This window comes from Sus scrofa, chromosome 7 (assembly GCF_054392235.1).
Source record: "Sus scrofa isolate SSC_HxYL_T2T_F1_AM1 chromosome 7, Sscrofa_HxYL_maternal_Yorkshire_Landrace_v2.0, whole genome shotgun sequence".
Lineage (NCBI taxonomy): Eukaryota > Metazoa > Chordata > Mammalia > Artiodactyla > Suidae > Sus > Sus scrofa.
In genome coordinates this window covers 58,298,983-58,322,464 of record NC_139389.1, presented here as the reverse complement: position 1 = coordinate 58,322,464, position 23,482 = coordinate 58,298,983, and the positions used below count along the sequence as shown (strand labels likewise).

The 23,482-nt window shown below is 49.2% G+C and overlaps 1 protein-coding gene across 5 annotated transcripts in view; it reads right to left on the bottom strand.

Annotated features, from left to right (window-relative positions):
- The window catches only part of CEMIP (cell migration inducing hyaluronidase 1), a 170,225-nt gene that overhangs the window by 47,248 nt on the left and 99,495 nt on the right, over positions 1-23,482 (bottom strand). For all 5 annotated transcript variants that reach the window (XM_084968398.1, XM_021098863.2, XM_021098867.2 and 2 more), the window contains 7 exons: positions 22,813-22,992; positions 19,839-19,909; positions 18,618-18,713; positions 17,428-17,549; positions 11,066-11,198; positions 10,079-10,270; positions 2,486-2,661 (listed from right to left, as the gene is read on the bottom strand). In XM_084968398.1, coding sequence (XP_084824524.1) covers positions 2,486-2,661; positions 10,079-10,270; positions 11,066-11,198; positions 17,428-17,549; positions 18,618-18,713; positions 19,839-19,909; positions 22,813-22,992 — 970 coding nt within the window. The remainder of the gene's footprint in view (positions 1-2,485; positions 2,662-10,078; positions 10,271-11,065; positions 11,199-17,427; positions 17,550-18,617; positions 18,714-19,838; positions 19,910-22,812; positions 22,993-23,482) is intronic.

Here is a 23,482-nt window from a genome sequence, read left to right as displayed (position 1 = left end):
GGGGACAAGGTAATGACAGAGGGATGGGGCGAGGCAGCTGCTGGGGATGGAGGGGGCGGTGGGATTGCGCAGCACCTGAGCTGTAGCCTCAATCCTCCTGCCCCGCCTCTTGAACCATGGAGTGTTATAAGGGGACAATAAGGCTAGCAAAAAGCAGGAGGGGGGCTGGGGAATCCAGAGACAGGTGGACCCAGGGCAGGGACAGCCTGTGCTTGGTTCGTCACATGAGTCCCTCCCTTGGCTGTGAGAAGGGGATGCCGAGCTGGGGGTCTTGTGTGTGTGTGTGTGTGTGTGTGTGTGTGTGTGTGTGTGTGTGTGTGTGTCTTATTAGGTCACACCCAAGGCATATGGAAGTTCTCAGGCTAAGGGTCAAATCAGAGTGGCAGCTGCCAGTCTACACAACAGCCATAGCCACTTGGGATCCAAGCCACGTCTTCAACCTACACCACAGCTCACGGCAATGGTGTTTCCTTAACCCACTGAGCGAGGCCAGGGATTGAACCCGTGTCCCCGTGGATACTAGTCGGGTTTGTTACCACTGAGCCACAATGGGAATTCCTTTTTTTTTTCTTGATTTTTATTTTTTTGGGGAGCCGGAGGTCTTCATCAGCCCATGATTCTGGTAGTGTGTGTGTGTGTGTGTGTGTGTGTGTGTGTGTGTGTGTGTGTGTTGTAGGGTGCTCCACGTGCTCAGGGCTCGAGTCATTCCTGCACATTCCAAGGGAACCACTTCATCACACTAAACGTCTACACTCCAGGAACTCACCATAAAGGCACAGTTCCAAAATGATCACTCTCAGAAGTTGAGCTCAGCCGACTTCGACTGGAGAAGGATGACTTAGGGACATGCTAACCATTCCCTCCAAATACAGGGGTCACTGGAATGCCAACTCGAGTCATGGCTGCTCTAGGGAGCTGTGTTGAGAATGATTCTGAGGCTTTGGGGCCAAGTAGGAAGGGGTGCTTTGATCACTCAGAGATGACCCTCAAAATGGGAAATGGGGTGGCAGCAGCTTGGGTAACAAACTTGCCATTTTTGCTTTAGTCTCTCTAATGAATTACTCACCTGAAAATTATACCTGCTCCTACCTCTTTGTCAGAAACTGGCTAGAAATAGGTAGAAGTGTTTTTGGAGGTTGCAGTGACTAAGGAGCACCATTTAGCTTTTAATAAGCAGGGGCAAGGCCTGCTCAGAATCGTGTAAGGTAGGGCTGGGGAACAAAAAATGGTCTTACCTATGCCAGCCAGGCCCCCATTACGAACTCTGTAACTTTTACTCCATTATTGCTTTCAGTTAGATTATCAAAATGTCTTATCCTTAAAACACACAATTTTAGCTTCAAGAGAATCGTCTTCACAAATCTCTAAGATGCTACTGAGTTTTTATTCTATAGTTAGTTTTTATTCTATCAGCTGTAATCTCAAATCATTGGAAGCAGTGGCCACATGAAGTCTAGCGGGGTGTCTCAGGATAGTCACGATGCCAAGTAAAGCCACCTTATAAAGAGATGCAAAAGAAATTCCTCTTTGAGCTCAGCGCTAGGAAAACGTGAGCTCCAATGAACTGATACCATTTGTCTTTATTCTGCAGTGAGAACACGGCAGCTCATCATCTCTGCTTTGGCCCTGAGTCTCCATCAAGAAATTCGCAGGCAGATGTAATACTAAAACTTCTGGTTCTTCTCCTCTGTTTTTGTTTGTTTGTTTGTTTAGAGCTGCACCTGTGGCATATGGAGGCTCCCAGGCTAGGGGTCTAATCAGAGCTGTAGCCGCCGGCCTACACCACAGCCACAGCAACACCAGAATCGAGCTGCGTCTGTGACCTACATCAGAGCTCATGGCAACACCGGATTCTTAACCCACTGCACGAGGCCAGGGATCAAACCTGTGTCCTCATGGATACTAGTCAGATTCGTTTCCACTGAGCCAGGACAGAAACTCCCTCTTCTTCTCTGTTAATAATTTTTACATGTATATAGATATAATTTTTTTTGTCTGCACCCATAGCATATGGCAGGTTCTCCAGGGCAGCGACTGAACCTGAGCCACAGCAGTGACAATGCTGAGCCCTTAGCCACTAGGCCACCAGGGAACTCCATTTAAATGGATCTGTTGTAAATGTGGCTTTTTCTGAGCTAAATGCCAGTTCTTTTAGGAAATGATCAAGGTTAAATAATGAAGAAAGGGATGAACGCCATGACTGAAGGCTGAAAATCGTGAAGGCGGGGAGCACAGTGTGACGTGCTTGTGACAGGGGAGCTGAGAGACATTCTTCTATCATCTCTCTTGTATCCCCTTGGCAGATGGAACTGCATACCAACGCATAATACGAAAGACTCCTCCGGCTTCTAGAAGGCCCTCTTCCCTTGGTCTACCTTTTGCCCCTTCCCCCCATTCCCTCCCCACCAAGAATCCCTGCCCACAGGCTGGCACCTTGGGAATTCTCCTGGGGTGGGTTGACGGTCTCAACCAGGCAGACCCATACCTTGATGTGGCCCCCAAAGGTGTCAAAGTCAAAGAAGTCGCAGATGTGGTCGCTGTAGGGGTAGCATTTATCCTCCATCTCCCCCATCACCACGATGTTCCGGCTCAGGAGCCCAACCTCGGCCCTCATGTCTACACCGTCTATCTCCTCCCCGATGTGCAGATACATTGGTTTCCCTGGGGTAGAAATGGGGGGGAACGTGGGGAATCAGAGGTGCTGCATGTACCCCTGTCACGTGCTTCCGCAGCTGTTGCTCATGTGGTGCATTGTGGCCCCCGTGGCTTGAGCTCCACTGCACAGAAGAAGGAAGCCCAAGGAGGTACGTTGCCTGGATGAAGAGCTTGGCGTGAGAGGCATTCATGCACACTTATGTCCAAAGCCTATGGCAGAAAAGGCTATTTGCCCCCCGCCCCAGTGTCTGTCTCTCCTACTGCTTGTCGGTCCTTAAATCTTCTACTTTAGCTACTCACAGGCTCCCTGGGACAACCACGTTTTCCCAGCCTCACGGCAGGCTGTTGTGGTCTTAGGATGCAGAAGCAATGCGTGAACCCTTCGGTGGCTCCTGCTCGTCCCCAGGGCTGGGAGGTGGACATTGTGGGTGAGCCAGATGTGCCAAGCACACGAGAGCCAAGCCCTCGAGATGGCGGGGCAACAAGAGAGAAGAAACCCAGACCCTGGATGATGCCACAGAGCTCACACCCTGGACCGCCTCCCAGGTGGAATTGTTAGGGACATAAACCCTCCCTTTAAGCCATTGCTACAAAGCAGTGCAGATCCATACTCTGTTGAAGTAGGCAAATCTGTGTCCTTCTTTCCTCAACATCCTGTAGAGTGTGTTATCTACAATTGGATTTTCTAGAAATAATCAGATTGGAGTTTCTGTGTCCAGCACTGCAGCCGGGCTCTGGATGCTTCCATGGTACCATAGAGAAGGGTGAAAGAGAGTGTGCACCCTACTCTGTGTTGACCTTACCATGACCTTCCTCCCTCCAGCTGGCCTTGAAGGAGAGGATGCTCCCTCCCTTGGGCCACTGACCCCAGCCCCACCCTTTCCCATAGTCTCTTTGGCCTTGACTCCAATAACCCCTTCTAGTAGCTTCATTTTTTCCCCTAGTTTGGGTTTCTTATGTTCTGTTTTCAAACTCATCTAGGCCTTCCCATCTTTAAAAAACTGACAGTCATAACACCTTACACCAGCCAGAATGGCCATCATCAAAAAGTCTACAAACAATAAGTGCTGCAGAGGGTGTGGAGGAAAAGGAACCCTATGACACTGTTGGTGGGAATATAAACTGGTGCAACCACTGTGGAAAACAGCATGGAGATTCCTCAGAAAACTAAAAAGAGAACTACTGTTCGATCCACCAATCCCACTCCTGGGCATCTATCCAGAGAAAACCATGACTCGAAAAGATACATGTACTCCAATGTTCATTGCAGCACTCTATACAATAGCCAAGACATGGAAACAACCTAACTGTCCATCGACAGAGGAGTGGATAAAGAAGATGTAGAACATATACACAATGGAATATTACTCAGCCACGAAAAGGAATGAAATAACAGCATTTTTAGCAACATGGATGGACCTAGAAATTATTATGTGAAGTGAAGTCAGTCAGACAATGAGACACCCACATCAAATGCTATCACTGACATGTGGAATATGAAAAAAGGACAGAATGAACTTCTTTGCAGAACAGATACTGACTCACAGACTGAAAAAGGAGAGATGTTGGGGGTTGGGGGGATGCTGGGGGTTTGGGATGGAAATGTTATAAAATTGGGTTGTGGTGATCATTGTACAACTATAAATGTAAAAAAGTCATTGAGTAACATAAAAAAAAACCTGACCGTCCAAAGAGCCTTTTACCCAACCCTGTGGCCCCTTCCATTCAGCTATTGGCCTAGGTCCCTCAATTTTGGGCTGTACCTGCTCCTCCACTTTTCTCTCTACAGTCCCCATCCCACCCCTCCACTCAATCTCTTGTCAAATCCATTTCGCTTCCCCCTTCCAACCCACTTCTCCTCCATCTGGGCAGTAAACGCACCTTAAGAAGGGCGCGGAGTGACAAGAGCTTGGACCTTTGGAACTGTCTTTGAGTGTTGCCTCCACAACAATCCCCAAATCTTTTCTGAAATAAAAAAGCCGCCTCTACATTCAGCTCATCACTGAGACGGCTGACCTGGTCGGAGGCGCTTTCTGTTCCTTTTGAGGATGCAATTACAGAGAGCAACTCTCTCTTGTGTTGAGACACAGCCCGAACCACACCACAGACACCACCTGGCTTTCCCTGTGACCTTGACCGGAGCAACAGAGCTCAGCCCCATGGCACCGCTGATGCCCACATGCAAGGGCTGCTGTCAGAATGAGCTCAGAGCAGTACCCACAGACGTGACCACACATTGCTCTCTCATTCATGGGAGGGGCTCCTCCCCCGACCCCTTCACCCAGCACACATCCCGTGGGTGAATCTGCAGTCTTTTTAAGGATGTTTACTGTTTTGGACTTCTGCAAACTCAGGGAGCTAGTGGTTTCTTTGAAGCAGCTCAGTGGAAGATAGAGAACCGGTACATGGCAAAGCTGAGAAAATAACTCCTTTTGGAATTGGTATTCGCTTCCTCTGGCTATTGGAACAACTTACCACAAATTTTGCGGCTTCAAACAACAGAGATTTCTAGTCTGACAGTCTTTGGAGGTCAGAAGTCTGAAATCAGTTTTACTGAGTCAGCAGTCAGGGTATCAGCCTGGCTGGTTCCAACAGGAAGCTCCAGGGGGGAATCCGTTCCTGGCCTTTTGCAGATTCTAGAGGCCACTTGTACTCCTTGGCTAGTGGCCCCTTCCTACATCTTCGAGCCACTCCAACATGCTACTCATCACATCTCTTTCCTCGGACTCTGACCCTCCTGACTCCCTCTTTCAAGGACTTGATTCCACCGAGCCCACCCAGATAATCCAGATCACCTCCCATCTCACAAGCCCTCACTGAATCACACCAGCTGAGTCCCCTTTGCCACATCATATTCACCATCCCCAAGGATTAGCATGGGGACACCTTAGGGGCTGTTATTCAGCACAGAGTCCTTCTTTCAAAAAGTCTCAGGTATTAGCAAAGTTGATCTTTCCAAGTAATCATTGTGGCTCAGCAGTAATGAACCTGACTGGTATCCACGAGGATTTGGGTCTGATCCCTCGCCTCGCTCAGTGGGTCAGGGAGCTGGTGTAGGTTGAAGATGCAGCTCAGATCCCACGTTGCTGTGGCTGCAGCTGTGGTGGAGGCTGGCAGCTGCAGTTTTGATTGGACCCCTAGCCTGGGAACCTCCAGATGCTGCGAATGCAGCCCTAAAAAGCAGGGGGGAGAAAAGTTACTTTTTCAGGGTCTATTCATTGTCATTGACAATTATCCCCTGAGATCTCTGAAGCTAAAGAGTCAGGGGTGGATGTCATGGAGGAAACCAGTCAGGGGACCGGAGTGACTTCCAGGTAGATGGAGGGACTCCATCCATCAGGCTGCTGTGAGCGGAGTAAGACTGGCTGAGAGCTGAGAGCATGTTCCAGTCCCACCGCCTCCCCGCTGCATGGGGCTCGCCATCAGGACTTTCCCAAAAACTGTCTGCAAAGCCAATTTATCTGTCCTGCTGCTGTGCTCCCAGGCCACTCCCAGACGGCTATCCCGGGGCATGTGCACCCTGCTGTCCCAGCATCCCGTCCTGGCTGCAGAATTCTCCTACCCGGGCTTCACCCCTCCCTTCCTTCTCCAAGCTCTGACATGGGAAGGCCAACCAGGGAGAAGCAGATGTGGCCAAGCTGGCTTTGTCCCAAATAATCCAGAAGGGCCATAGGCACAGGCGATAGGCAGGGAAGGCCAGGGACACAGAGGGACTCTGCAAGTTGCCCCACACAGGCGTATAACATTCCCCTTCTTTCCTAAGGCTCACCGCCCCCCGCCATGGCTGCCTCGATGCCACCTCCCCTCTGAGCACCAGACAGTCTCCTTAGGTCAAGGATGGCACCAGACACTCTGAGATCAAGAGAAAACATCCAGGATCTTCCAATGGCAGAAGCAGATCCCCGTATGTGTGGCTCAGACCTTGCTGGGTGCAGGAAGTTTGTGGGAGGGGGCAAGGGGCCTGTCCTTCCCAGACCATTGAGGATAAACCCAGAGGGACTCAGGCTGGAGGGTCCCAGAGCAGCAAATTTAAATTACAGCACCCCCCAGATTCCTCCTATAGTCCGTCTTTGAATGAAGATGCTGGGAACAGGGGCCTCCATGAAGGAGAGACAAAGCACAACCCATAGCCTTGGAGCCAGAGAGCTCTGAGTTTGAATCCTGGCTCAGATGGACAAAGTAGGCTTGCTGGATCTACACCAGCAGCCCCCATTAGAAATTTTGAGATGATAGACATGCTCTATTCTGTGTTGTCTGATATACCAGCTACTAGCCACATATGGCTACTGAACTCTTTTTTTCTTTCTTTTTTTTATGGCTGCACCTGTGGTACATGGATGTTCCCAGGTTAGGGGTCAAATTGGAGCTGCAGCTGCCAGCCTACACCACGGCCACAGCAACGTGGGATCTGAGCCACACCTGTGACCTACACCGCAGCTTTCGGCAATGCTGGATCCTTAACCCACTGAGCAAGGCCAGGGATTGAACCTGCATCCTCATGGATACTAGCCAGGTTCTTAATCTGCTGAGCTGCAACGGGAACTCCAGGTTAACTGAACTATTGAAATCTGCCTACTATGACTGAAGCATGGAATTTTACATTTTATTTAATTTGAGTTAAATGAAAATAGCCACGTGTGACTGGTGGCCATCATACTGGGAAGCATGGGTCTGACCATTTAATTTCCATGAATCTTGGTGTCCTCTTCATGCCACGGAGAAAACAGTAGCCCGTACCTTGTTAGGTTATCGTGAAGCGTGAACAAGGCGGTTTATGTCAAGTGCTTAGCGTATCACAGGAAATGCAAAAAACATTAATACTAATTAACAGAAGTAGTACTTAAAAGTGTGGGTGTAGAGGCGGCGAGGGGCGGGGGTCATTAGCAGAGTGGGAAGTTGGGAATGAACACAGGGCAGAAAATTGAGGCGATTCCCCACTGCCACGTCGGGAGGTGCTGAGAATCACACTGTGGCTGGCACAACTTTGAAATATTTTTTTAGATGATTCACACATTTTCATGACTTTGTTACCCCCATCTGGTTCCCGTCAGAAAATCCTTAAAGTGCAGAAAGGCCTGTTTACTGGAATTTGGAGGCAGTGAGGCAGGAGGAATCCAGGAAGGCTGGGAGCCTCTCTGCAAAGCCTGGGGAGGAGAACACTAGTTGGGTGGATAAGGGGGCAGCGCCACAGGTTTGGAAGAGAACGAAGCAGGTGGAGTCCTTGCTCTGTGTCAGTGGGGGATGGGGAGCCAGAGAATGGGCTTGGAGCTGAAGAGGAGAAATGTGAGCCTCCCCAGGACAGACAGACAGACAAACAGGCGTGCGCGCACACACACACACACACACACTCTCTCTCTCTCTCTCTCTCTCTCTCTCTCTCTTTCCCATACCCGCTACCTGGGGCTTTTCTGACACTGTCCACCAGGAGGCACTGTTTTCAAGCAAGCGCTAAAGCTTCTGAGCAAGATGGTCCACTCTGAACCTAATAACTTTGAAGGAGGGGCTGGCCAGGGAGGCGGGGAGCTGGTGGAGATACAGACACAGGCAGTCCTAAACCAAGGGAACTTTGGGATCCTGAAGGAGATCCAGCATATTCTCCACTTACTCTTTTCTCCCTGGCTATTCAGGGCCCAGAGCTACCCCATCTCACTCTCTATCCAGCCTGAAGAGGCCTCAAGAAGCGCCTGCAACCACTGGCCAAACACACAACCTGGAGTGACTCTCTTCATCAGTCACCCCCAAACCACGCTGGTGGGTGAGGAAGGTGTGACCTAATATCACACGAGTCCCTCGTTCTCAGGGTCACTCCTGGCACCCACCGCGGTGCTAGCCGGCCTTGGGCACCCAACGCCTGGGTGCAGAGGAGGGCTGTGAGCAGACAGAGTGCCTCCCCCAGGGGCCCTCCTCCTTCTGCCTTCCTTCTGCATTTCTGAGTCCTAGAGTTGGCCCGTTTCCACAAACCATGCCCTCCAAGGCCCCTTCCCCATGAATCAAATAAAGGCATTAGACTCCATCACTGTTTCTCACTTTTCACATTGTTTTTTCTTTCTGGCCGTGCCCTTGGCATGTGGAAGTTCCTGGGCTAGGGATTGAACATATGCCACAACAGTGGCAACACAGGATCCTTAATCACAATGCCACCAGGGAAGTCCCGTAGCTCACTTTTTAAAACTTTGCTCCCCCAAATGCTTTCTCAGTACGCTTCCACTAGCCAAATAGACTCTGTTGAATTTAACTTTTTTGTAATGTTATTTCCAGAATAATAGAGATTTTGAACATGTTGGCTATGCTTTCTCAATCCAGTCTTCCTCCTACCCCCCAATTCCAATATTTCTACAAGTGCAATGGTCCTGTAGCAGCTGACGTTTTTAATGGCCAGTATTGATTCTCCTTGCTTCTGGTCACACATCTCAGTTTTCCTTCGGGGAACAACTCTTTGTCTTAGAGCAACTCAGTGCAGTCTTCGAGGGACAATCATTGAAGGTGCCCTAGCCCAGGGAAGGGTACATGGGATACCAGCCCATTCAATGCGCTCTCCATGGAAGGTAACCCTCTGAACACCATGTCCCAGGACATGCAAACAATGATGCCCTAAGGATGCTGCCCATCCCTCCTTGGTACCCAGGCCCTAAAGCTGCCCTGTTCCTGCTTCTTTTGCAGCTTGGCTGCCCAGCTTCTACTTAGTTCTCTACACTGAATAGCCTTCCAGTGAACTCCCTTTTTGCATGAGATAGTCAAGTTAGATCGGTCACTTACAACCCCAAACCCTAATTGATACATAACTCCCCTCCCCCACAACTAAAAACAACTGACCTGGACTATACTTGGTAATTCCAGTAACCTCACATAACATAAATGACAGGACAACTAAGTCAAGATTTAGGAGAAGAAAGGGGAAAATGTAAAAGCTATAGGGGAAAGAGATTTAAAAGGTTATAGCAGGTTAAATTATTGTCTACCAAATATTCATTTCTTCCCCTCAATCTTAATGGAAGAAACAGGGTTCCCCATTCAAATTGAGCTGGACCATGGGATTGGTTTCTGTCAAAGGAACACGGGTGTGAGAGAATCCAGTTCTGAGCTCAGGCCTTAAGCGTGTGCCCATGTTTCTGTTGACTTCTCCCCCATGAGAAGACTATGTCTGGAGGAGAATGAGAGTTACATGGAGCTGACCTGAATCCTACTCTCAGCCTGGAGCCAAGCTTAGTCTAGAGAAGCTGAACCCTAGAAAGCCTGCAGATGCATGAGTAAGAAATAAATGCTTGCCATGAGATTTAAGGATATGTGGTGGTGGCGGCTGTTGTTATGTGGCATTATCACAGCATTAGCCGACTGCTACAGATTTGTTGTGGTTTCAGTTAACTTCGAGCCTAACAATTCTTGGATTCACCTAGCCGAGGAAGGGGCTAGTGAAAAGTCCTACCTGCTACTTTGACCTGGTTGGAGGCACAGGCTTTGCAGGGAAGCACCTGGAACTCTTCTGCCTGGTACATGGAATAGTCCGTACTGGCAATGACCAGGGTATCTCCGGGCTTCCATGATTGCACATTGTCTTCCAGATTCAGGATGGTGCTGTTCACGTTGGTGTCAATGGTGACGGTGAGTTTGGGCCTCACTGTAACCCCAAACAAGAGACTGAGTGATGAACCTCTGCTCATGGCAAACCTGTGACTCCCCACCTCCTCACTTCCCCTCCCTAAATCAGTAAATGCCAGGTTTGCCTATCCAAAACCCAAATCTCCAGGCTCACCCCAGCCCAGTCTTGGTGCAGGTTTTTGAAGTCAACAAAAACCCTACCAGAAAAGAGCCATTCATTAGCTCTGGGCAGGGGAATTTTCCACTAACTCCTCAGCTCGAGTTAAATGTGGCGGCCTCACCACACCCACTTTGCAAAAGATGTAAAACAAATATAGTTCCTCTCAACTATTATTTACAGTAGCTGTCAGCCTCCCCTCCAAAGAACTCCCATCCCTAATGACTGCCTTCTGGAGATGGCCAAGTGCCTCCGAGGACAACCCAACCATTTGCAATCCCTTCTAACGAGCACCTCGGGAAGAGGGGTTTAAAATAATAGCACCCAAAGACGCAAAGAGATGCGTGGTTTTGCAGGGGAGAGCTGCAGGAAGGTCAGCTCTGTCGGCTGCACCCTGGTGTTCTCGGACCCGGCCCTTCCCCTTCCTGAAAGGCAGATGGGCAGGGTGGGGCTCTGCTGGCTCCTGCCAACTGCACGGACCCTCCCACTGCTCCTGTGTCACCAGTCAGTGCTCTCCACGGCGAACTTGGCAGGAGCACTGTGTCACTGAGATGCCCAGAGGCAGCCAACCCGGTCATCCAGACCCGCAGTGCATAGCTGCCAGCTCACGGAACAGAGCCACGGTTGCGTTTCTGTCCCTGGCAAGGAGCTGCTTACCCGGCTTCCCGCAGAGGAACCGCACACGGTAGCTCTGGCAGGCTTGGCCCCGGTCATAGCACACAAACTTATAATCCTGGCCTCTCTTGTAGACAACCTCGGTGGTAAGGTTCACTCCATCCACTGTAGTGGCCTGGGAACGGCACGGAAATTATAGAGCGAAGTCACTTCTTTTTGTAAAGAAGGAAGGTGATGATTAATGTTATAAACATATACTCATGAGTCTAAAATTGTTTCTGCTGCACAAACTGTTTACAATGGCCTTAGATTATTATTCTAACATTTCCCCTTCTTGATTTTGTTATAAGAAAGACTGCATGAAGTCACAGGATGCATAAGCATCTTGCCTGGGGTCCTGTGGTGCTTGAGAGCCAAACCAGTGATTGACTGCACCAGGGAACCTTTTGTGGAGCATCTACGGTAAGCACACATTCTTTTAAGAGCTGGGCTGGCTGCTTCTTACAACGTGTACCTCCCTCCCCCGCCAGCACCGTCCATGGTGGCCGATGTTTATCGACTGACTCACTGTGATCAAAGTGTCCAAAGGTGGCTCCACATACTGGGGAGTGTCTTTTAAAAATACTCCCACCCAGGAGTTCCCTTCATGGCTCAGTGGTTAATGAACCTGACTAGGATCCATGAGGTTGCAGGTTTGATCTCTGGCCTCGCTCAGTGGGTTAAGGATCTGACATGGCCATGAGCTGTGGTGTAGGTCACAGATGTGGCTCGGATCCTTTGTTGCTATGGCTGTGGTGTAGGCCGACAGCTATAGCTCTAATTAGACCCCTAGCCTGGGAACTCCATGTGCCTCGAGTGTGACCCTAAAAAGCGAAACATCTCTTTCCCAGGCTCCATCCTCAGAGTCTCAGATTGGATTGTGTCTGGGGTGCGGCCTGGGCATTAGAGCTTTCAAAGGCTGCCTGAGTGATTCCAATGAGCAGTCAAGTTGGAGAACCCCTCCTGTAGTTACAGGGTGAAGAGTTTACATATATTATCTCATTCCACCTTCATGGCTATGAGATGGCTATCAGATAGTTGCTGGTTTTGCAGATCTGGAAACTGACACTCAGAGAGGCTGGGTAAGTCACCAGCGTCACAAAGCCAGTAAGTGGCAGAGTCAGGGTTTTTTTTGGTTTTTTTTGTTTGTTTGTTTTTCTTTTTAGGGCTACACATGTGGCATGTGGAAGTTCCCAGGCTAGGGATGGAATCAGCTACAGCTGCCGGCCTACACCACAGCCACAGCAATGTGGGGTCAACCTACACCATAGCTCATTACAATGCCAGGTCCTTAACCACTGAACAAGGCGGGGGATCGAATCCACGTCCTCATGGATGCTGGTCAGGTTCGTTACTGCTGAGTCACAGTGGGAACTCCAAGAGTCAAAATTTGAATCCAGATTTATCCAACTATGAGCTGGTGCTTCTCAGCCCCTGCCACTGCTGCCCTTGGGCCCTCCTGCCTACGGCCCTTTGTTCAGTGTCCATCTCCTTCCAGTGAATGGTGGGCTCTGGGAGGGTGAGGTTTTGCCTGCCTCCCTGATCCCAGCATCCAGCCCAGGGCCTGGCACAGAGCAGAGTCTCAGTTGATGGGAGAGCAGCTCCAAGATCAAGCAGAAATTTTAGGGAGTGGGCTGGGAGGACAGCGCGATCCCTGGCAGCTGGGCTCATCCCAGGGCTGGGGTGTGTCTGCACCAAGACAGTGGCTGTCATCAGAGACTTGCAATTTAGAGCAAGGGTAACAGCTGTTGTCCCCTTTGGCACAGAGACCACAGGGACCAGGACTGGGCAAAGAGGAAGGCAAAATACCGTCAATCAGGGGCGGGAGGGGCACTTTTAGGAACCATTGTTTTGAACCCTGCAGACATTCATGGTCTTTGGCTTGGAAGGAGAGCAAGGCAGCTGTGAGTTCAGCCAGAATGAAAGTTCAGCCCTTCCCTGCAGGCAACACACTTATAGCCATTATCTCGGGTGGTCTCCGTAGCAAAGAGGCAGCTGCTGCAGACTCACTGGTAGAGAAAACCATGGAGGCTCAGAAAGCTTTAGAAGCAAGTTCAAGGTCACCTGACTATCAAGCCCACTCCTCTGACCCCCTGATGTTTTCCCCTGAGGCCAGCATGTGTTTCAGCAGGACACCCTTTCGTATTGAGAACTAAGCCTCAAAATAGCATCCAACGGAGCTGGACCCTTTTTAAGGTACAACATCCAACAATAACTTCAAGAAAACGTCTACTCAATTTTGCTGCTTTTCTGTTTTTCCTTTTTCTAACCAGAAGAATGGCCTCGGTTTGGGATAAGAAGAGTGAAGATGGCTCTACTGCTGCTCCATGAACCCGATCTTCACTTTCAGGAGACACGATGTGATTGTTATTCAGGTTATAATAAAGAACAATTACAAAATAACCTGCAATGTCATAATAATAATATAGGAACATAATTTTTAAATAATTGAAAAATTATTATGGGCACTCCCTACAGGTTAAGCACTTTATGTACTGTTGCATCAAATCCGCAAAATAACCCCCTGAAGGGACGGTGATTATCTCCACTTTGGCTAATGAGGAAATTGAGACACTAAATTCAATAACTTGACTGATCTCTGTGGCCACGGCTGCTAATGAGCCAGCCAGGGTGCAACTTGTAAGGCAGCGCTAATTCTCAGGGTCACTCAAGTGTAGAGTCGGCACCTGCAGGGGGGAGCGCTACCTTAAATTTTGCGCCCTCAGGCATCTGAACCTAGTCCTGGCCACAGTCCTGCTGATGGGCCACAGCTCACAAGTGGCAGTGCTAGGATGCAAACTCGGATCTCTCTCATCTCAAAATACATTTCCCAAACCACCAGACTGACCTCCAGCCTCTGTTCCCCGGGCTGTGGGGGAGGAAGGGACCACCCAAAGCAATCTCACCCGCAAGAATGGAAGTCCAGTGGGTCCCACTGACCTTAAAAGGGCAGGTGGGTTTTAAGAGAGAAGGTGGGAGGAAAACCTCACGAAGGGCAAAGACATGGGAACAGGGGGGCTGTGGTTTGGGTTTGGGTTTTGATTTTGCAGACACAAAGTATCGGATCTTGAAAGACAGTGCCTTGAGCTGAGGTCATCTGTGCTAATCTCACTGCTTTTTCTTTCTTTCCAACTTGCCTCCACCCATCCTGCCTCCGTGCCAAGTGTCCTTGACACTTCTTTCCCTCCCAGACACTTGACTGTGTCAGGGCAGAGCAGTTATCTGGGTGGGGGGTGCTGTATGGAAGACACAGTGCCAGGCACTGGGGGCAGCCACAGCCCCGAAAAGTCTTCAGGAGCATTAGGGTCCAAGGGAGCGGTCAGCGGACCCAAGTGACCACAGCAACCTGTGATGTCTCCCATAGCGGCAAAAGCAGGCAGGTGGGCAGTTCAGTTTTGTTTCCGCCTCTCCCTCAGGTTAATTAACCAGCCTTTAGCACCCGGCTGATGTGTCTGACATTCTATTTACAAGAGAATGAAATCTTGCTTCTCTCACCTGCTGTGAACATAGGACAAGGCTGGATTTGCTTTTCTGACTTGGGAAAAACTCAGAGTATATTCCACCTTGTTGCCTTTAATGAGTATATACAGATACTCTGGGTGGGTTGGGGGCCACTATTGATTACAGGTTGATGGTGAGAAAAAGGGTGGGCCTGGCATCTCCAGGATGGCACACTTCCTCCTCTTCTCTAGAGCTGGAGGTCTCATTTACTTGTGGAGGCACATAGTGTCATTTTTATTCCCTTTTATTTTGCTTTGCCACACCGGTGGCATATGGAGTTTCCTGGGCGAGAGGTCGAATCAGAGCTGCAGCTGCTGGCCCTCACCACAGCCACAGAGACGCCAGATCCGAGCAGCATCTGCAGCCTACACCACAGCTCAGGGCAACACCAGATTGTTAACCCACTGAGCAAGGTCAGGGATCGAACCTGCATCCTCATGGATACTAGTCAGGTTCATTTCTGCTGAGCCACAACAAGAACTCCTTATATCCCTGTTTTTTAATTTTTCTTTTTCTTTTCTTTTCTTTTATTGGCTGTGCCTGAAGCATGGGAAAGTTCCGAGGCCAGGGATCGAACCTCTGCCACATCAGTAACAACATCTGATCCTTAACCACCAGGCCACCAGGGAATTCCCACATGGAATTTGTAGTATTTTAAATTTTAGTATTTTTAGATGACTACTTCAACAAGCTTTTGTTTTGCCAAGCAAAAGCCAAGATCCTATTCTGGAATTGAGAGTTTTGAACTAATAAGGGGCTAGAATGTTCAGCAAAATATTGTCGAAGAATGCACTTTTGTGGAAAGGCTGGCCCCAGCCCCGGGGTAATGGGGGAAACGGTTGTTGAGAATCTGAACTCAGAATTTGTTAACAAGGATGCCCCTTCTGTTGGAAGGAAACCGGGCCCTGCAATATGGCAGCAGACTGGTGGTTACAGAGAATGGGGTTGGGTCCCTGTAAAAGGGCTTGGATTATGGAGTTGGTGAGCAGTCACCTAGTATTTTTTATATACATAAAACATATGAAAAAGTATATATATATATATATATATATATATATATATATATATGTGTATATATATATATATATATTTTTTTTTTTTTTTTTACCAGTCTCCCCTGCTATCTCCAAGCCTTCAGTAAACTTTTATTCGCTGGTTTAGCTTGGGATTAATTGTGCTTTGAGACACTCAGGGAAGAGCCCGTGTCTGTGCTGGGAGCAAAGTTGCCGAGAGTCAGAACTGCTATTTTCCTGGCATGGAGAAGTGGTCCTTCAAACTACAGTGGTCTGAAGCCAGACGGCTGGCAGAGCAAACACCAGCAGGGATTTGGAGAGCACGTAAGCATTCCTCGAGGATTTCCAGAAATACTTGTGGAGGGAGCGCTGGTACAAGACGGGACTTCCTGTAGCCAAGTAAACTGGAGGAATCGCATTCTGGCTCTTTCAGAATTAGAGCTGGAATGCTCAGGCTTGCGAGAGAAAATTAAAGTGAAATCTGGGCAGTTAAGTGCTTTGGGGGAGTCGGTGCTTTTTGATTCTGTTGGACTCAAGAAGCGTCTACAACGTGTAACTGGATCGGAGTAAATCCTTCTCCATGACACTGGAGCCACGAGAAGAGCAAGCCTTGGCCAAACAGTGAGAAAGGTTTTCTCGGCCTTTGCTAACTGCAGAACGAAGAGTCCTCTCTTGGAAATGTGGGCCCTTGGGCAGGGGCAGATGTTCTGCCTGGTGTGGGGAGGTGGGTGGGAGCAGACAGATGACATGAGACCGGCCATTAGAAAATCTGGGAGAAGGGGTTATACAAATGTCGGTTGCTATTTTTATTGGCTGAATGAGGACAGAATGGGCAAGGATGATCTTTTTCCAATGACTCTTCTTTTTTTGTTGTTTTGGCCACCCCCTCCGCCAGAGATCAAATCTGCGCTACAGCGCAGGGAACTATATCTAATCACTTGTGATGGAACATGAGGGAGGATAATGTGAGAAAAAGAATGTAAATATCCATATATACACGACTGGGTCACTTTGCTGTACAGCAGACATTGACAGAACACTGTAAATCAACTGCAATTAAAAAATTAAAAAAAAAAACAGTAAACCTGCATCATGGCAGTGACATCAGGTCCCTAACCCACTGAGCCACCAGGGAACTCCCAATGACTCCTAATTCTGTATCAAACATTTAAGTGGCCCCAAAGCTTGTTTTGGAAGAAGATGAGGCATCAGGAAGTAAAGCCCATTTCCTTGCCCATGTCTCTGTCTTTCCTGTTGCCCCTGGAACCCTGTAGCTCATTAGCTGAGTCACTGAATTGTAAGTGCTGCCTATTCACGCCACACCCTGGTGATGGAACCAGCTGGGAAAGTCAAGACCCCCTTTGGACAGAGTTAACCTCAGGTGAAGATCCCACACAAGCGCTGTTCATCCTGTGAACGCTGGCTTTTATTTATTTGAGCAAAGAACAGGGCTATGCATGCTCTCTGCCGGAGCTGGGCTCAGCCTGCACCCAAATCCCAGCTGGATCCATGCACATGAGGGTCCCCAAGGAAATCAACTGAAGAGTGAAGCTGAGTGGGTCCAAGCCACCCCACACTGGGTCCCCTCAGCCATGGCTGAAGAAGCGGGTTGAGAAGGAAAAGTACCCCAGCAGTAGGATCCAGGAGAGAATTTGACTCCTAGCTTTGGAACTCACTGGCGGGAAGCCTGGCGCAGACAACCAGCTTCGGTTACACTCTCTAAAAGGAGAACCGAATTCTGACTCACCAACGTCAGAAGAGGGTCAGGAGAATCACGCCGCTCAAATGGCAAGAAATTTTGTGATCTACGGGGTCTTCTTCAAGACAAAGCCTTTATCACTGTTTGGTTACCTGAATATCGATGGGGCGATTGCAGATTTTTCCTGGGTGCACAGCCCGGAGGTCTGAAATTTTCTCCCCGCCTTTAGCATAAGACACTTGGTCATGTTCGAACCATTCTGTCCACTCCACATCTAGGTAGAAAGCAAAGAGCAGGGTCAGACAAGAGAGCCAGCCATGCTCTGGGTAGCCCCCAGGCACCCTTGGCCCTGTGGGAACTGAATACCATCTGTCCAGCCTGGGTACCAGTGGCAGCTTGTAAGCCATCTCTCAAGTGCCCCACTCTCCCACCTTTTTTTTTTTTTTTTTTTTTTTTGATTTTTAGGGCCACATCCTCGGCATATGAAAGTTTACAGGCTAGGGGCCCAACTGGAGCTGGAGCTGCTAGCCTATACCACAGCCACAGCAACGCCAGATCCGGGCTGAGTCTGTAACCTACACCACAGCTCATGGCAACACCGGACCCTTAACCCACTGAGCAAGGCCAGGGATCGAACCCACAACCTCACAGATACTGTGTTGGGTTCTTAACCCACTGAGCCACAACAGGAACTCCTCTCCCACGTTTTTATTAAGAGTATCTCTTATTGACTATCTTTATTTTATAACAGCAATAGACAGTCTTCTTTATTGCCAAAAGGAGAAAAGTGAAGTCCCTCTGATAACCCATTATTTGAGGACTGAGGCAAAGGTGGCTATTTTCCACACCCCAGTCTTTTTTTTTTTTTTTTTTTTTTTGTCTTTTTTAGGGACACCCCCATGGCATATGGAGGTTCCCTGACTAGGGGTTGAATCGGAGCTACAGCTGCCGGCCTACGCCACAGCCACCAATGCAGGATCCTTAACCCACTGATGGAGGCCAGGGATCGAACCTTCGTCCTCATGGGTACTAGTCAGATTCTTTTCCACTGAGCCACAGCGAGAACTCCACATACACCTTGAGTGTGTGTTTCTTGAAGGCCGGGTCCTACTCCTGACTGAGTTCCCTCTTCAGTACCATCACCTGGCACAGCAAAGGTTTTCCCTGAGGGAAACCATCCCTCTGGACTATTCACCACAGAGACTTGAACTTGCAGTTGCAAATTGAGTTGACACTGTCACAGTCAAGTGATCCTGTTGGAAACTCCTCGTTCTGCAAAGGTAGCGAGTCCTGGGCTTTGAGCCCTCTGCTAAATTTCACCAACGTGTCCCAGACTCCTCACCTTGAACCCACTCGCTGGATGAAGAGACGTTGAAATGCTCGCCATGCTCCGTCTGGAAGAGCTTGAATACCCGGGCAGCCGCGGAGCCACGGTGTCCTGTGAAAGAGACCAAAGGCTTCAGCAACCAGACAGGCCCCTGAATTCAGAGGGATGTGATACCAAGGCTGAGAACACCTCCCACACACATGACTCTTGAGCCATGTCTTTAAAAAAAGAAAGTTTCAGGCCAAACTCTCCACTTAGGAAGGAGATTTTTTATTGACCCTTCTCTCTCTCTCTCTCTTTTTTTTTTAGGGCCACCCCCACAGCATATGGAGGTTCCTAGGCCAGGGGTCCAATTGGAGATACAGCTGGTAACCTACACCACAGCTCATGGCAACGCCGGATCCTTAACCCACTGAGGGAGGCCAAGGATCGAACCCGCAACCTCATGGTTTCTAGTCGGATTCGTTTCCACTGCACCACGACGGGAAGGCCCTATTGTCCCTTCTCTTGCTTCAGTTTTGCAGGTTTACACAACTATATACTTTGGAACCCTGTCGTTTCTCATGAACTTCTCTCCGGGAATAGGCCAGCAGTAGCATCTTCCGGAACCTTCTCTGGGCAGAGAGGGCTGGCACTGTTTGGTAACAGCTCAATCAAAGCATCTTTTTAGCTCAAAATATTACCCCTGCTGGTTCTGTCCCAGTTCTCATCTTTCTTATGTGACTTGTTTTGGATGAAATCAATGACATTTTTTTTTTTGAAAATGCAAATATTATCTTAGCCTTAAATCTTGGCCTTAAATCAGTATAGACGTAGGAGTTCCCGTCGTGGCTCAGTGGTTAATGAATCTAACTAGGAACCATGAGGTTGCGGGTTTGATCCCTGGCCTCGCTCAGTGGGTTAAGGATCCAGTGTTGCCATGAGCTGTGGTGCAGGCTGCACATTGATCTCGGATCCTGCATTGCTATGGCTGTGGTGTAGGCCGGCAGCTACAGCTCCGATTGGACCCCTAGCCTGGGAACCGCCACATGCCGCAGGTGCAGCCCTAGAAAAAGACAAAAAGACAAAAAAAAAAAAAAAAAAATCAGTACAGACTTAGGCCACTCATGCCATGGCTATTCACACAACCGGGTGTTGGGTGGTGGGTCAGCCATGTTCTCAGGGAGGAAGGCGGTTCAGAAAGACCTTTTGGTCAGAGAGACCCTGGAGGGGATTCGGCCTCTTGCTGTTAATTACCGTGATACTCAATGTGGTCTTCCACGGAAGAAGAGGGATTTCCTTTCACAGTTATGAAACTCCAAGGGTGTCTGAAAAAAAACCAAACCAAACAAAACGGAAAGTCAAGTTCTTCACACGTCTCAGCCTGTCCTGGAGGCAGAGTTGAAACAGAGTGCCACAGGGATGCTGTTTGGGGAAATGAGTTCACGGGCTGGGCTTCCCTCCTCCAGAAGAACAAGAGCCTCTCTCTGCAGGCCCTGGCCTTCCGCACCCCCCGGCTGCCCTGATGTTTGCGGATTCTGAGCCTCTGCAACTCCATTCTGGCAGCAGATGGGGCATGAATCACAAATAAACAAACAAGCCCACAGACCTACGTACCACCTGCCAGGCTCAATTAAATCCTGAAGCAAGTGCTCTGATTCCTTTAGGAAAGCAGGAAAACGCTCCCGAGGAGAGAGGCGGTTTCTGTCACGCCAGCTGCCCCAGAGGCAGGCTCGAGGAAAATGCCAGAGGTACGCTGGACTGACTCCCAGGAATCGGCACTGGGCCTTGGGAAGGAACGAGATACCTTTTCCTCTTAATGGGGAGCAAAGGTGAACGAGAGGGGGTAGGATTTTGGAAAATCCCACACTCCCCTTTTCTCCACTGAAGCGTGTACTTCTCTAAGGCAGAAGGGTTTTCTTGCCCATTTTTGTCTTCCCCCAATACCTAATCCAGCCTGTGTCTTACTATGAGATCTCTCTCTCTCTCTCTCTTTTTTTTTTTTTTTCGCTTTTTTAGGGCCGCATCCGCAGCATATGGAGGTTCCCAGGCTAGGGGTCGAATTGGAGCTATAGCCGCCGGCCTACACCACAGCCACAGCCACAGCAACTCGGGATCCGAGCTGCATCTGCAACCTACACCACAGCTCACGGCAACACTGGATCCTTGACCCACTGAGCAAGGCCGGGGATCGAACCCGAAACCTCATGGTTCCTAGTCAGATTCGTTTCCTCTGTGCCACAACGGGAACTCCTTCAGTTATTTTTGTTTTGATTCCATATCTTGGAAAGTAAGTCTTTATTTGAGGTTGGGGATTTGACGGTGTCACTCTCTTGCTTAAAATCTTTCAGTGAGGACCCACCTGGATGAAAACCAAGTTCCTGGGCGCAAAGCAAGAGGTCCTCCTGTGCCCACCTACCCAGCCTCATCTCCTTCCTCTCCCGTTCTTGCTCTCTCATGCTCTGTCATCAATTCTCGTTTAGTGCCTATCTTCTCACGAGAGTTCAGTACAGCCTAGCACTTTATGCCAATATCCACTCAATAATCACTTCCTGGATGAATGAACAAATGATGGGTCCAAGTCCCAGATCTACCGATTTTAGATGCTTTGCATTTGTCACTCAAAGTGGGTCTATACAAAGGAAAGGTAAAAATGTAAGGCCTGCTTACTCAGCTCCTTTACCCCTGCCCAAGAGGGATGCCCATCCTTCTCATGGCTTTTGTTTAAAAGGAGAGAACAGTTGCTAACAATTATTGAATCCTTATTCTGTGCCAGATACAGTGGCAAATATTTTGCTCCTATTTATCTTCACATTTATCTTCCTCCAAGTCCTTTGAGCTGGCTCCTGCATTATCCCATTGTACAGATGCAGGATCTGTGCAAAGAAGGGGTGAGTCACTTGCCTGCAGTCATACCTCATAAGAGGTTGCAGCCCACGCTCAAATTCAGGCCAGATCAGATGCCAGATCTTGGACCTTCTTCCACTCAAGCCCTACGTAGCCAGTCCCTTTGCGGCTCTACCTGTCATAAATTAACAAACTGGCCTTTTGGCTTATAAAACAATCAACTGGTAGGGCCCTACCAGTTTTTGCTAACAAAAGAGTCTTGCAGTACTGAAGTGTCATTGTCATCACTGGCTGTTTGAGTTTCCTGCCCAAACCCTTCCAGAAGCAGCAGCCCCTGGGCTGCAGGAAAATGCACCCTGGGACCAAGAGGCTCTCTACGCAGCCAGTGAAATCGCTTTGCTCAGAGCCCAGAAAAGGTTCCAGCCTGCCCGCATCTTGCCCACGATATGCGGAGCTGAAGGGCAGAGCAGCCCTATCTCCAATAGCCGGGGGCAGAATTGCAACTTTTCCACTGAGCTGAGATTTGATTCAACATGATAAAAAGGCGTGGCTACTATGGGGTAAACGGCTTCCTCTTGGTGCCAGAGTAGTGTGCGCATGGCAAAGTCAGGCATGACACTGCAATCCGAGGCAAGCAAAACACACCCTGGAGCGCAACAAAGGGCCCCTTTGCCAGAGTGCTTGGCTGGGAAGAGGCACTTTATATGATCTCTAAACAGATGTCTGCCAACTCCCAAGGCATGTTATGACCCCTGTGCCAAAGGAAAGGAAAACGAACCTTGGCCGTGCATCCGAGGCCTGGCTCTTAGACACAGTAGATGCTCAATTAATATTTTGTAAGTAGCCAACTGAATGAATGAGTTCATCTACACGGAGACCTTTGGAGTTTGAAGAGTGGAACATGCTTTGAACAGAAAGCAGTCTCCAGGAGTTCCCATTGTGGCTCAGTGGTAATTAATGAAGCTAGCTAGGATGCATGAGGATGATGGTTCAATCCCTGGCTCAATGAGTTAGGGATCTGGTGTTGCCGTGAGCTGCTGGGTAGGTCGCAGACGAGGCTTGGATCCCGCCTTGCTGTGGCTGTGGGGTAGGCTGGTAGCTACGGCTCTGATTCGACCCCTAGCCTGGAAATTTTCATATGCTGTGGGCGCAGCCCTAAAAAAATAAAATAAAATAAAATAAAATAAAACAAAGCAGGCTTCCTTTAAAAACAAGCCCACCCTAAAACATCCAGTGTGAGTGGGTCACGTGTTTGCGTCTCTCAGGGCCACCACTGCGGAGATGTGACCCTGGGGAAACAGGAGGCAGCTTAGGTAAACTCTGCTTGGGGTCTCGCTGCTTCACTCTTCTGGAGCCTGGGGGAGGTGGAGGTGACGGGCGATACCTGAATCCAAGGTGAAGGAAGTGTTTGCTCCCCAGTTTGGTCATTGCCTTCCTGGCCATGTCATCCAGGTTTCGAGACCCTTCATCATTCACCGCAACAGAGAGGATCCTGCCGTCGGGCACTGCGTTTAAATACTGGACCAGACGTTCACTCTCTTTCTTGGATCTATAGGTATCAAACCTAAAAAGGGCAGAGAGGGGGGATTTTAAGCATTCTAACGGCAGCCCCCAAAGAGAGCTCTAAGCCGCTATCTGTGGTGTGACAACTAATGCACCATTCAAAGATCCCAAGGGCTGTGATTTTATTTTATTTTTTAAATTTTATTATTTTTTTCTTTTTATCTTTTCTAGGGCCACACCCGCAGCACATGGAGGTTCCCAGGCTAGGGGTCAAATGGGAGCTGTAGCCGCCAGCCTATGCCACAGCCACTGCAATGTGGGATCTGAGCCGCATCTGTGACCTACACCACAGCTCACGGCAATGCCGGATCCTTAACCCACTGAGCAAGGCCAGGGATCGAACCTGCAACCTCATGGTTCCTAGTCGGATTCATTAACCACTGGGCCATGACAGGAACTCCCGCAAGGGCTGTGATTTTAAAGAAAGAAGCTTTTCTTGAAGCAAACATCCATCATCTCAGGCTGGACAACAATAACTCACCCTCCCGTAC